The sequence below is a fragment of the Lates calcarifer genome, linkage group LG5, assembly GCF_001640805.2.
Source record: "Lates calcarifer isolate ASB-BC8 linkage group LG5, TLL_Latcal_v3, whole genome shotgun sequence".
Classification (NCBI taxonomy): Eukaryota; Metazoa; Chordata; class Actinopteri; family Centropomidae; genus Lates; species Lates calcarifer.
Window position 1 is genome coordinate 12,078,475 of NC_066837.1, and position 14,906 is coordinate 12,093,380.

The following is a 14,906-nucleotide window of genomic DNA, read 5'->3' on the forward strand; positions in this document are numbered from 1 at the left end:
GAAATGAATTATCTCCAGGCAGGACTTGTGTCTCTGTACTAAACACAGTATTCCTCCAAAATCATGAGCTTTACCTGCCTGAGACTGAAAGAGTTCATTGTACCTCCACATGTATTATCATCTAACCAACATGAATATAACTCATCCTGATACAAGACTCTAAGAATCAAACAAAGGAACCTCTATAATACTTATATCACTAACTTTATCACCATTGGCATTCCTTGCATCATGAGGGATGCATTTCCCACACGAGGAAAACAATGGTTATCAGATAGTTTTTTGTTTTGTTTTTTTCTTTAATTCTCAGTTATTCCAGGAATGCTGCTTAAATGGAGCCTGAACCACATCCTTACTTCCATCTCACATCGATCAGAGCATCATGTCAGTGACAAACCAACCTCAGGTACACATGTTTTTGCAGTGTGAATGTGAATATTTTAAATGTTACATGTTTAGTCACACAGGCAACAAACAGAGATTCAGTCTGTGGAAAATGTTCCACGTTACCTACAAACCCTCTTTAGATCAGTCTAACTGAACCCCCCCACCCCCTATTTCCTCTGCGCCTCACCGCCTCGCAGTAAAAAGGGTCAAGCGCCCAGTTAAAATACACAGTGTATAATTTTATAGCTTTTTCCCAACGGGGCTCCTGGTGCCGGTGTCGAGACGACAATGCGCAAGCTGCAGTGCCGCACACAGATCAGTTTCATTCTTTGTCAGTTGTGAATAGGGGCGGAGGAAGCAAACTCATTACAATCCTATAAAAAGAAAGTATCCCAGATCATAAAACACCCGGCTGCAGGACTAAGTGCTCACTCACACACAGAGACAGAGTGGAAACCTCTTGTCAAGTTCTTTCTGACCCTCAGAGCATCCGCATTTTTTAACAGATTCCCTTATTCATTGTTCCCCCTCCACACTGGGCTCTCTGTTTTCAGATGACTGTGTCGATGGCACTCATTCTTCTGAATATCTGATTTTCAGGAACAAAAACTTGGCCTCATCACTACTACTCTGTGTTTTGCAGTCGGGCGAGCGTGACGCATGGACACTGCCAGGGCGCACACTTCTCACTGAGAAACGGCGTTTTTGCGGCACAAAGTTCAGGCTTTTCAAGTGATTCTGCCTCCTTTTTTGTTTTTGGTATTTCAGTCTTTTTTTTTCAAGGATGCTCGTCTCTACATGGAATAGATGCTGTGTTGTGATGTTTCTCGTCGCTGCTCTACGGACGGGGACATCCCAGGTATCAGAGGCGCGCCCAAAGGCGAACTCCATCAAGCCATCTCTGTTGGAAGAGACACCTACACCCGCTACGAACCGGTCCGCCGCTGCCCACAGCGGGGTCACAAAGAAACACAACATCCTTGCGCAGGTAATTTGAATTATCTGATTGTCTAAGGACTTAAAAACGGATAGGCCAGATGAATATTTACGCACAGACTGAAAGTGGGTAGAAGTATTAGCGCCAGTGGGATAATTTGTCAGAAGTGGTAATAATAACTCGATTCCAAACGTAATACATAGCACTTCTAATACTCATGACAAGTAAAAAGAACAGGGTTTTCATTTAAATTAGATGATGATTGTGGCGTTGATACACATAAACGTGCGTAATTGTGCGGTTCGTCTCTTAAACTGCCCGTGGAGTTTTTTGAGGTGAGCAAGTAAAATAGTTCTATGCATAAAAAAAAAACTGTCACGTGTGAATCGTTATTGGAAATTGCAGGGATTGGACCCCTCATAAACCCTAATTGCCTTTCAGACCTGACGCCACAGTCGGGTGCAGCGCACTTCCACAGTAAATCATTAATGCCAACAGAAATGTGAGAAAAAGTTAACACTTGGGGTAATTTTCTGTCTGGGTCTTAGTGTCATTAAAGTGGCCCAGACGCTTGCTGGGATTATGAGATTCTTACTGTGGGGCCTCTGAGGGATACTCTTACCAACCACTTAATACCCACTCAAAGAGTTATCAATTCCTGCTGTTTCAACAAAGTGCCACATTACTGTAGTTTGACGGCGAATGTGGGATCAAAAAATGTGAAAGATTTGGCAGCTTTCATTCTGGCAAACATAAGAAGTTGCGAACATTATGAGTAATTTTTATTTTATCAAGTGAGGAATTAGATCTGTACATTCATGGTTTGGCTGGAGAAGCAAAGTTCTCCCTTTACCAAATAATTTCTCAGAGAAGTGGATGTTTTAGTTTAGTTTTTGAAAGAGGGTTTGGAAAACTGATATCAGCGAGGAGAAGAAACTTGACGTGTAAGTCAAACAAAAACCTGACAAAAGCCAACAAACCTTCGTCTCCCTGACATGTTGATTTGGTAAAATTATCACCACTAACTATGTTTTAATTAAACAAATACGAGTGTGATGTTGCTGTAAGAGATGCTGTTGGTGCCTCAGTATGTTTCTGAGCAGCAGATGGCACTGCCACATCTCCATCACTTCCACTACAGCAGTCAGTCTGTACATCAGCTCACTCAAACAGCTGATTACTCTTGTCCTAAGCAGTTTTCTTTTGCCTGATGGACTTGCCCTTCTAGATTTAACGCTAACTTATATTTACATTTGGCCTGCTTCGACCGTCTGTAATATCACTTGCAGCAGTGATAGTGTTGGATATCTGTTAAGTGCGTAGTGCTGAGAGCAGCGCTCTGACATCCAGCTCAGACACAAGAAAATTATGGAAAAGCCACTTTTCTCTCTCTGCGGAGTGTGGAGCTCCAACCTCAAGCAACACTGCCAGACCTCAATTTGAACGCCTGCTTACATCTTTGCCATCGCAATAATCTGGAGTGGTTTGGACGGTTGGACTGAGGGGAAACAATATATGTGTGCAGAGACCACCATACTGTTATAAAAGCAGAATGTCATGGTGTATGGTGCAGTGCGTCCAACTGAAGATGGTTAATAGTCTTTATGACAGGAGGAGGGGGGTGTCTATCTATATGTATATGTATATGTGTGTAAGTTCTGGATGCCAGGAGGTTTTCCAGAGTTGTAAAGTAACAGCCGCAGCTCAGCCTCGGCCAGACATGCGGCTTGACGCTGGCAGTCAAACTGCACTGACCCTCTGTATCTCATCATACAGTGGCCATTTATGAGCAGAATAAATCAAAGATAACAAGTCTGCTCTCTTTGCGAGGTTGTAATGGGAATGCGTGGCAAAGCTTTGGTTTAGGAGCGATCAGAGGGACACCAATCAGCTTCTTTAAGACGTACACAACTGCAATTACTGCTTTGAGACAAGCCGAATAGCACAAACCAACGTGTTACTGAGTTATTCTCTTTCTAAAGTGGTTCGCAGTAGGCACCCCAAAATGTTTTCATCTCCATTTGGATTTGTGAAGTGAATTAATGCTGATTAAGGCCTGGGTGCGAGTTTGGAAAATGGGCACGCATCAACTCACATTTCTCCCCTGGCGTGTGCATTATGGGAAACCTCAGTGCCAATATCCTACAAGTAGATTTATGGTCAGATTGTCATGGTGTTGAGTCTGTTACAGTTGGTGAGGAATAGTTGGCAGATTATCACACCTCTGGGGAGTTTGCAGTGGGTTCAGGATGTGAGTGATTGTGAGCTTGCCAGTTGTGTAAGTGAGAATCTCAATAATTCTCCACCATCTCCATTTTTTAAGACTTTTTTTTTCTATCCCCTCTTCAATCCACAGTCAAACACAAGAATTGACAACATTTTTAGATGGTGTGAGGCAGCTGTTTGGGGGCCTGGAAATCTCACATTTAAACATTTAAAGAAAAGTACAGAAAATTACAAAAATCTTCCAATAAATTGCCCTCATTGGCTTACTTTCTAGTGAAGCAAATTATGGAGGGAGAGAGTCCAGCCACCCTGCAGAGACGAGCCGCAGCAGCAGGAAACAAGGGCATAATTTGGTGTTTTATCCATCAGATTAGAAAAGCTGGTTGAAGCCTTCGGTTGTAGGAAGCACTTGACAGCTTAATGTGCTTTTATTTCCTGTAGCTGCTGACAACCTTTGGCGATAAGGGTTATATTAATCTCTCAGAAACCACGGTCAGGTTTTGGCTATCCCTTGGCGTCGAGTCAGAGCGAACTGCTGAGTGTTTTCCCGTTTGTCTCACCCTTTTCACATCAGCCTGACTGGAGTAAAACCGACAAAACCGAAACCTCTAAGACCTTGACAGCCGGCGCTCGTGGGTGGCACTGTTGGCTCCTTGGAAGGGAACCAACAGAAAAGGATAGCACGGGCAGGCGGTGCTCACCACTGTAACCTCTGAACCCACAAGGGAACCGACAGCGTGGCTGCATTCATGCAGTACATGTCTGTAAAACATCAGCAGCCGGTCAGTCAGCCTTAACTAGTTGCTTTATTTAATTCAACACAGAGATCACCTTAACAAGAAATCTCTAAGGGCTCTGCCTATAAAAGTACAGCCACATACTTTCTCTCCCTCTCTCTCTCAGCCCTGCCTTCCTACTCTCTAACCTGAAATGACTGTTTAGTGATCCTAATGAGCTGAGAAAGAGAGAGAGAAGGCAGCGAGAGGTGTGACCGCTTGTTAGCGCTCGCCTCGGTTTGTGCTTCAGTCTCCTGTCCTGTGGCCTTTCCAGTCTGTGGGTCCCTTGGGCACCGTGTGGGCCCTGCACTGGAGCCATTAGGGGCCCCCTACAACGACCTCTTTTACTGTAATTGGACCTGTTAATGAGAGAGGAGACTCATGCACCTCTCATTCCACAGGATTACACCTTTTAGAGCGGCACTCCTCCTAGATTTACCATCAAGAGCTTTCCCCTTTCCTTTGATAGTCTTTGAAGAGCGCAGTCGTATTCGGTGACTGTGTTCCTTTCTTCATGTCCGATGAGTAAGATCAACTCAGAATGTATACTTAACTTAAGGAAGGTCTAGTTTTCGGAGACTCTGGGTTCCAGCGCTCAGAGGGACATGCCCATAAACACATGTGTTTTGAGTGATGAAAGACGCCAAGTCGTGTTTGAAGACACGGTTTGCAAGAGTGACTTATGTGCAGCCATCCCTATGTTATCTGATATGGGCTGTCTGTGCTTTCAGGGCATATGAAGTTTGTTTATTCAGTGACATCGTTTATTTGACTCTGTAAGGCCCCTGCCACTCATTAACACCATTCACAGTTTCAGGTTACCTGCTTGATCTCTGAAGGTCAAGTGCACAGAGCTCTAAAAGTGTGGATGTGGACCAAATGTGTGAACAAGTCCTTTACTTAAGAGTTATTGTAGCTGTGCACGGTGTCATATCCAGAGAACAACGGCTCTGTCTCTGGTTTTATTAATATGTGCATCCGTGGCCCTGAACAGACGTTCCACTGAGTAGCCATATTGTTTGTCCATGCCCACAAGAACAACACATAAACATGTCTTCTGATCTGACGCCCCTATCTGCAGGACGTGGTTTGTGCCCTCCAGACTGGTTACAAATCACTGTTTAAAAATAATCATCATGTGTTATATGATGTGACAGCGGTATGGTTACGATTTTTTTTTTTTTTTTTTTTAGGTTTTGACACAAAAACAACATGGTTGGGTTTAGCAAAAGATCTTGGTTTGGGTTAAAATGATGACTTTGTTAAGGTTAGGTAATCAGAGCTGTAATAAACATTTGGTTAAGGTAAGGGAATGGTTGAATAAAGTTGACTGTCAGATGGAAATGGGAAACAAACAATGGTCTCCCTTGCTAAAGTCTGATGTTTTGTCCCATCCACCCACCCCCAACGTCCTGTCATAATTTTCATCATTATTGTCACTTGAATCTAAACAGATGTAGATGAAATGGATGCTGCTGCTGTTCTTCTTAAACCCTCAAATTCCAGCTAAACAGATAAAACATTCTTAGTGTTATTTATATGCATTACAGGGCACTTCCATCGAATTATATCAGGACTTTGGTATGACTGTGCAGAGGTAAATAAGGGATCCTGAGACCGGGGGAGGGGGGTTGAAAGCCCTGTATATCCTGTAGTAAATCCCTTGTAGATTGTTGCTCCCGCACATTTAAGTTTCCTCTTCAAAGTCATGGCGCTTTACCAGCACGAAAGCAGCACGAGACAGGGCCAGGGGCTTCCCTTATGGCTCTCTGTCTGTCTCTGCCTTTATCGTCTCACCAGCATACCAAGAGAGGCTGCAGAGTACACAGCTCTCAGCCCACTTCCTCCACAGGATCCGAGGCTGGGCTTTTATGTGCGAAAGCTGTCTAGGGAAAAATAAGGGAGCAAAAGAAAAAAAAGATGTGAGATGAATGAGATGCATCCAAATGAAGCCCTGTCTCTCAGAAGTTGCGAATGAGGCATTTTAAAACATGACAAGATAAGGCGAGATTATCCACTGTGATTTGAGGGTTGGTCTTGTATCCTTGGGTTTCAAAGGGCTGTCTTGTGGTTTGAGCTGTGATGGAAGACGTGAGCCTCTTCTTCTTCTTCTGCCCCGCTCTCCCTCCCATATGTGCACTGCACTGTAATCGATCCAAGTCTGCTGGCCAGAGAGACAGAATCAGAGCAGGTAGTACTACAGCATGTGGCCAGGCCCATTTGTCTTCATATTTACATAACAGCACATTTTTTATGTCAGGGAAAAACTCCTGCTGCACTTTCTTGAACTTCTCCTCAGACCATATTTCCAGCGTTATTCCTTCCTCAGCTGTGATCACACCAACAGTGAATGTGCAGTTGACCCTGAAACAGAAAAGCCCAGCTGAGTATTTACATCAGTTTCTGACCCTGGAAATAGGAACTTGAAATCAAAGGTCCTATTAAGTGGACTTTGAGTTAAAGCAGTAGAGAGAACATGCTTATTTGCTTTCTTGCTGAGCTTTAGATGAGATACCACAGTCCAACGTATGTGTGTATCCTTGAGATTATTAGCTTAGCTTAACAGTTTAGCTTAGACAGGAAACAGAGGCAAACAGTTAGCCTGTCTCTGCGACCTTAAAAAATACACCTACCAGAACCTCGAAAGCTAAATCATGTGTTACAACTGTTTTCATTTTTATCCAAACACAAACAGAAACACAAAACAACAATGCGCTGTTTTCCAGAGAGTTGTGCGTTTTTCTTGGCAGAAAATGTGACTTTCCACACATTCACAGTGACACAAAGATGCTGCACAAAAGTGCTGAACAGACAAATAAATTGTTCATCACAAAACAGTCGTGCTGTGTAAATCCCCCTATAAATTGTAGTTTTTTTCATTTGTGTTTATTTATGGGTTGAATAAATGGGAAACATTGCCTTAATTACAGAGCTTTAGAGGTGTTGAAAGACCAAAGCTAACTGCTTCCAGTCATTATGCTATGCTAAGCTAAGCTAATTGCTCCTGGCTCCAACTTTACTTGATTCACAGACATGTGAGTGGTATTGATAAAGAAAATGGGACTATTTCCCAACAGATTTTCACAAAGAAAAGCTTGGATTTTTAGGATTGCAATGCCACAAAGTTGGGGGACTTCTGGGAGGGATTAAAAAAAAGTGGTCAAAATGGATACTGCACTTTCTGTAAACCTAATAGCATCTTTATTAGACCCTACTTGTCTAGTCTTTTGTCTAAACAGTAGTCTCTGCCTCAAGCTGACATAACTTTAATGGCATCACTAGAGTTATTTTCTCAGACTTGATTAAGCTACTCCAGAACAACAAAACACATCATACATGTGTTATTACATGCTCTCCTGCACTCGTCACAAGGACTAAACTGATCTCACTCTGTAAAATCAGTGGAGTTCCCCTACAAAATATGGCCTTCGAATATTCTCAGAACAGTTCATAGTAGTAATTAAGAAATATTTAGAATCCACCAAACATCAGGGCTTTGTTACTTTCATCAACACATTAAGCATCTGCATCATGGGAATCTGTCATAATGATAGATGATCGTTCAGCTTAATATTCCTGCTCATTTTTCTACGGCTGGATCATTGCCTCCATGTGTTTCCAGCCTGAGAAAGTCAGTATGGCATCCATCCAAACAGTCTAATCTTGTTCACTTTCTGAAGCACAAGGACATCAAGCAACAATTTCTAATGTGCTGAAATATTGATATTGTTGAGAGCTGATTTTCACATGTGGTGTACATTCATATTTGGAGTGATGCCTGTTCTTTTGGGCATGGCCTCCCCTCTCGGCTGACCTTTATACCCCAAACGGAGTTTGCTATTTATTGTGGCTATAATGATTTTACTCTGATTTAAACCTCTTTCATGTTCATTCGTATGTTTATTGTTCCATGTTTGTCAGTGGTAAGCCACACTAAATCAGATCTGTCAGAGCAGTGCCAGCTAAATGTGGTTGTGGTGCCGGTGGTGGTATGCCAGCCAAACATGTTGTTCTAATGTCAGTCTCCACTGGACATAATTTACACAGTCAGAATTCATGCTCTGCTCGTTTTTTAATGATTTGTATCTTTCAATAGGTGTTGTGTTGTGCAAATGTCTTACAGCTCAGTGCATCGATAGCTTGAAATCAAACTGAAAGGGTCAAAATAAGATGAAGATGTTTAGTTGCCCGACCTTTATTGTGACCCAAGCCAAAGTATTGATGCTTCCTGCAGCTGTTCAAAATGTCCCTCTGCCTTGATGAGTTCAGTGCAAATTCATGACATTATTTCATTTGTCTGATGAGTTCATTTGATTTGTGATACAATTTATGTCAAGCTGCTTTGCTCCTGCTCCAAGTCTAATGTGACAGGACTTGCATGTGCAAGGAATTATATCAAGACGGTGGTTCCAGTAAAACTGTGTGTACACATTTGTTATGGAAAAAGTGAGCTCGGTTTTAATTGTACATTGCGCTCGTGTGGACAGTGGATGTTATGTTTGTAAGGTGGTGGTTTTTCTGGCGTGGTCATTTCAGTTTTGCTTACAGAAAAGGCCTGAAGGTTCCTTGTGTGCTTTGCTGGACGACAGAATATGTCTCAACCTTTCAGCGTAAAAACAAGAAATACTGAAGCAAAAACAACTGACTTTAAAAGAGTATGATTAGGTTCTGTAATTACCCCTCAATTATGTCTGTAGGCTCATTAAGCCTCTGAACACTGAGAATTGAAATTGAGAGAAACTGAAGCGGTTTTTCTTGGTTTGGGAATTGTAATGGTTCCATTGTCTGGGACCTGCAAGGGAAAAAAAGTGACCACACCAGTGAAAGACATGTTAATCCCTACAACATGTTGTCCACCACTGGGCTCAGAGGGACGACAGCCTGTAGTCCATGGGATCTGGCCATGCAGATAGCTTTGGGTTCATTTGCAGAGGTTTTATGATTTCTGCTGCTCAGACTGCTGCCAAAAATTAAAATAAAATGGAGGGGAAGTGCATTTGTTTTTAATGTTCAAAACATCAAAAACTAAGTTTGAAAAACTCAACAGCAATGTCACTTTCCAGAAACAACCCCACTTCTAAAACAATTAGTAACCAGTTGGGAAACCTTTGATCAAAAACAAAGTAACTGGGATATCTTCCATTGGCTGCTGTTCCTCAGCATTACAAGAGTCAGACGCACAGTGAGAGCACACAAATACAGATACAAATACAATTTCTAACACAGTGAACGGCATTAGAGCGAGTGTTTCCTGGGTCTTGTTTTTGGGCCGTCCAAAATTTTTCACAGAAATTTAAGAACCAACATGAACTAGAATTAATGGACCAAGTTGTTGGAGTCAGGTTGAACACTCTTGTTTATAGAGTCTCTCCAAAGACCTATAAACCAGAACATAACATGTGTTTTATTTGGCTTGTTAACTGCTTGCTACAATTTGAATTTTGCAGCCCTGAGGTGCATCAACTAGAAGTAATGCAGTGATTGCATTGGATCTGTATGAGTAGGTGTTTGCTGGGTGTTCCTTCCTACACAGTGATCTGATCATTTGGGAAAAATGTGGTGGGCATTGATGTCCTTGTGTGTGAAGGCACAGAATCTCCACCCTCACATTAATGACCCATTAAACTGCCATCCCAAGACCAGACTAACTGCCCATTACAAACAGACAGTGAACTGCAGGATCGATGTGTCTGTGGGAGTGGTGTGTCCATCTGCCAGCACATGACATCGTTGTGTGTGTGTCATGTAGTTTAATCCTCCTCAGGCAAACATATCAAAGTCAAATGTCAAATGCAGCATCCACTGTATTATTCAGAGAAAGGTTAGCTGAGCTTCTGAATAAGTCCTGCTCATGTCTGCCACTGGAAAACCACAACGACTTATGTAGAGTTGAGCTGTGTAGAAAATGTTGCCTCATCGATGTGACATTATCTCAGGCACCATAGATTCCTATAAATGTAACCTATGATTTAGAGTTTTTAGATATAGGAGGAGCTGTTCATGCTGTTGATTTAAGTCTGATATCACTGAAATTACACACTCTAGCTTCTTTCCCAAAACGAGCAAATGCATGTTTTCACAGACTGAACAGATGCATCTTTTCCTCAGCAGGTGTATCCATGTAGCAATGACAAGGAGTGCAGTGTGGGCAGCTACTGCCACAGCCCTCAGCAGGCTCCATCCCGCTGCCTCACCTGCCGCAGGAGGAAGAAGCGCTGCCACCGAGATGCCATGTGCTGTCCTGGGAACCGCTGCAGCAACTGTATGTACCTGACATACACACAAGCACACACACACACACACACACACATCGGTCAGTCTCATTTATATTGTGACTGGAGGGTGCAATTCAGAAATTAGATTTCTTGTCTTATGCAAATATTCTGGAACAAGTGACTTGTTCTAGGTCACTGAACAAACAGTACCACAGCATCTAGCCCAGAGACTTGGTGACGGAGCCAGTACATTTAAATAATGTTGAACACATGCTCTCTGTCAGAATCCTGAACTATGGTTGAACTGTATTAAACTGATGCCCAGTGGTTAGATTCAATGCTGACATTTTGTTGTTATAACTATAAACAGTGTGAATGTCATGACTGTGGGGCTCTGCTAAAATGGACTTTTCTTTTTTATTTGACATAACTTCACACGGTGACAGTTGTGGTTAGTTATCCCAGTTATGTTTCTGTTTCCATGATGTTTTACCCTCTGCTCTTCTCCCTCTGTCTGCAGACATCTGTGTGGCTATCTCTGAGAGCGTCCTCTCACCTCACATCTTAGCGTTAGATGAACATAACAAACTCTCCACCAAAGACCACAACTGGAGGAAGAGTGGCAAAGCTCATGCTAAGCATTCTCTTAAAGGTAAGATTTGGCTGCAGATCTCTGATGTTATGTTTAAAAAATGTCCACCTCTAAACACCATCACTGTTGCCTTTCTCTTGTTCACTGTCTGCGTGTCCTACAGAGTTCATGGGCAACGCCAGTCCACAAACTATGTTGATAATTACCCCTCTGCTCATATGTCAGTGTCTGTGAGCCCAAAGCGCAGCATGGGGAGCTGAGGAGAAACCACAACGCCCCTGCTGTTTCTGCACCTACATAAAGCCATACAGACACTTTCACTGACAGCACATATTGTGTGATACACAAGTGAAAACCACAGAATGCAGATTTGGCACGATCATAGCTAATAACTCACTAAACCCCCTGCTTGGTGTTCATGTCACCTGATTTAAGGTAATATAAGGGCCTGTCCATAAAGTAATACATTTAATGAGATACTTAAATTACTCAGCTCTAATGCACCCTCAGGACAGCAGGCTGTAATGCTAAAATCAATGTGAAAATAGCAGCACTGCTTAAAGTTGCTATAAATAAGGTCATTTACTTTTATTTGTGCTTGACTCACTCCCTCTCCTTAAACGTTATTACATTATAATGGCCTTACTCTGCTCAAGAAAAGAGTCCGTGGTGTTAAAGCAGCGAACAAGCAGCGAGGCTTAGCGGTCTGTCGCTGTGATGGTTGGAACTTTGTATTGAAATAACTAATCAGCAAAGTGTGGTTTTGTCAGGATGACTGGTTTGAATGATAAAGCAGGTTTTGGCAAGAAGTGATATACATTTAAAAGTGTTTCACAGGGGGAAAAAAAAATCTGCATGACTAAATTGTACTAATTATGCTTTCACTGGAGTAATACTAACTTCCTGCCAAAAATATCATACTCACACCAGATGGGGCTATATGGTTAATATACAGAAAAAGCAAATTGTTTGCTTGATTTATGTTGAAAGCCTCCTGTGTTTCTTTTGTCTCTGACATGGCCACACATAATGCCGTCTGAAATGAAACGTGAAGAAAGGGTTGCTAAACTTGTCCGTATGGAAATCATAACAGCTTAATGAGCAGTGATTGTACATTTCCTTTATTTAACTGAAGCACTATACAACAAACTCCAAAATGCTGGATGGTTTATAATTCCATGTGGGTCTTTAATGTCTCTGACCAATCATTTGTTTCTGTTTTTCCAAGCAGAGATATGCCGACTTGATATAGAGTTTGTTGTTGGCTGGGTCAGCGCTGATCTGTATCATTTCTTGTCCTCCTCTGTTAGGGCACGAAGGCGACCCTTGCCTGCGCTCGTCTGACTGCTCGGAGGGCTACTGCTGCGCCCGCCACTTCTGGACCAAAATCTGCAAGCCGGTTCTGAGGCTGGGAGAGGTGTGCACCAAGCAGAGGAAGAAAGGCTCTCACGGCTTGGAAATCTTCCAGCGCTGTGACTGTGCCAAGGGCCTCTCCTGCAAGGTGTGGAAAGACGCCACCTCCTCGTCCAAGTCCAGGCTCCACATGTGCCAGAAGATCTGAAGCGGAGGCAGCTGCTGTCGGCGTAGAGGCCTGTGTCTCCATCTGCCAGGGAAAGTTTTTTAAAGGATGGGTTGTGGCTGTATTGAAAAAGGAGTAAAAGACAGAGACTAACAAGAGACAGAACAGACTGTGTGGGTTCAAGCTCGCTATTCAGTGAGCGCGGAGCGAATGGGAATGCTTTAATGTGTTTGCTGTGAGTGGTCCATCCTTGCACCCACATTCAAACAGGCACCATCACACACGTACACGTACACCTCACAGCTGTGTGAGATCAATGAGCTCATGGTGTGTTTGCTGACAAATACGACAAACTTTTTTACACATTCTCAACGACATTCAGGGAGCCACAAAGTTAGCCAGTAGATGCTGTGATAGGTGTGGACCTTTTTTAGATGGAGGCAGCAGACGTAGCAGTTTTTCATCAAGCTTCAACTTATAATAATAAGACAGGTAGACTATTTACATAGAAGCCATATTTTTACTGCACAGTACATTCTTTACCAAAGTCCAAAATCCATTTGTTTAAAAGATCAGATGTGTAATATCCTGTGTTTCACTACTGGATCTGAGTTTTGCCGTGATGTGTTGTCTGTTCTGTCAAATTTCAGTATCATATTGTTTGTTTTAAGTCTTGAAGGAATTTAGCTATTGCTATGCAAGACATTCACAACCAGTAACAATGTCCAGACCCCATAAATACCGGTAATGTCATATGAGGAACTAATTGCATACATTGTTCACTCAAAAGCTTGGACTTGTGTGAAGAATGAAAGAACATTTACATTAGAGCGATGAGTTTCATCTGGGGCATTAGCTCCTCGCCCGACTTTTAGCCACAAGAAGAGAGATAAAGTATTGTGTCCATTGTGGAAACCTCGTTTGATCTGTCAGATACAGCTGCAGTCTATTGTGATACAACTGTGTGGGTTAAAACAGTTTGCACTGAGGTAGTGCTCTGCTGCAGACTTAGTGGTTCCGATACTAGACCGAGACTGGTTCTGCTTTTCCAATCACATGAACAGGATTCAAGGATACGATGGAAGTGCAATTTTTTCCGTTTACAAAGCCAGTAGGAATGGAGACGTGAGAAGATTGATTAGAGTTACAAAAATGCTCCATAAACCTGATGTTTTCAAAGAGAATTGCAGTTTGAATCAACATTTTGTCGGTGGCACACGGCCTTGTATATTTTTCTGTTGTTTCAAATACAACTGCATACTTTCTTCTCATGAAATACTGTTCAGTTTTCTGTTGTACTGGAGGTTAAGCAATGCTTTTATCAGTACCACTCCTTTACACCACTGCTTGTTACCTACATAGTCAACATAATATCACATTTGCCTCCTTTTGCTTTAATGTTTTTAGAGCATCAAGTACACATATTTTGTAACCATTTAAAAATATCAATAAGCTCTTATATTGTAAATAGATTGGGAACAATGAAAATGTATTTAAGAATCAATGTATATCATGTACATATAATAAAAATATGAATCTTAAACATTACAGCAAAATGATCTAGGTGAGAAGAGTAAAGGGATGAGACAAGACAAGCACAGCTGGACAGATTCAACATAATGTAGTGATGATAAAAGCTGTGTGTGTGTAGACGAGAGGGGAAAGGCATAGATAGATTTGAATATTACAAACTAGAAAAGGATAGTTCCTAAAAGACAGAAGAAGCACATTAATTTCCAAAATAGTTTGTGTAAATGGTGTGTAAAAATGTTTCAAGATTTATATCCCACTAAATATTGTTTGTGTGAATACTTTTGTGTATTTACAATGATGAATGAATAAAAGAATGTATTTTGTATCACTGGTTACACAGGACTTGTTATTGCTCATTGTGTTGTGTTTTTATAATGTGAGACAGGAGGTAAAGCCAAGGTGAGATGAAAAATGATATTACATTGTGCATTATGTTAACATTTGCAGTAATTAAAACATTAAACAGGATTTGTTCTAGACAGACTAAATGTCATTTAACAAGTTACAAATTTAAGAAGCATCAGCTGCTTCACCTGCTTCTTTGCATAATATGAACTTTAAAGCTCCTAAAACCTGCTTTCAAATCTTAAATGTGCCCATCCTGTGTTATTAATCACAACACACTGTATGTGTGTCCTTGATGTTGAATGTGTTTCTTTTTTTGAACAGTTTGAAGCCCACACTGTTTACATCCACAGTTTCTTGCTAACAGATTTCTTCT

The 14,906-nt window shown here is 41.8% G+C and overlaps 1 protein-coding gene across 2 annotated transcripts; it reads left to right on the top strand.

Moving 5' to 3' along the window:
• The first annotated feature begins 779 nt into the window (after positions 1–779).
• Positions 780–14,510, top strand: dkk2 (dickkopf WNT signaling pathway inhibitor 2). Of its 2 annotated transcripts, none has more exons than XM_018684147.2 (4): positions 780–1,375; positions 10,438–10,588; positions 11,062–11,193; positions 12,444–14,510. In XM_018684147.2, the coding sequence occupies exons 1-4, from the start codon at positions 1,172–1,174 to the stop codon at positions 12,692–12,694; spliced, it is 738 nt and encodes a 245-aa protein (XP_018539663.1). In that variant the 5' UTR covers positions 780–1,171; the 3' UTR covers positions 12,695–14,510. The 2 variants fall into 2 exon arrangements, with proteins under 2 accessions (XP_018539663.1, XP_018539662.1); XM_018684146.2 differs by having other exon boundaries at positions 781–1,375; positions 10,435–10,588.
• Positions 14,511–14,906: the final 396 nt, after the last annotated feature.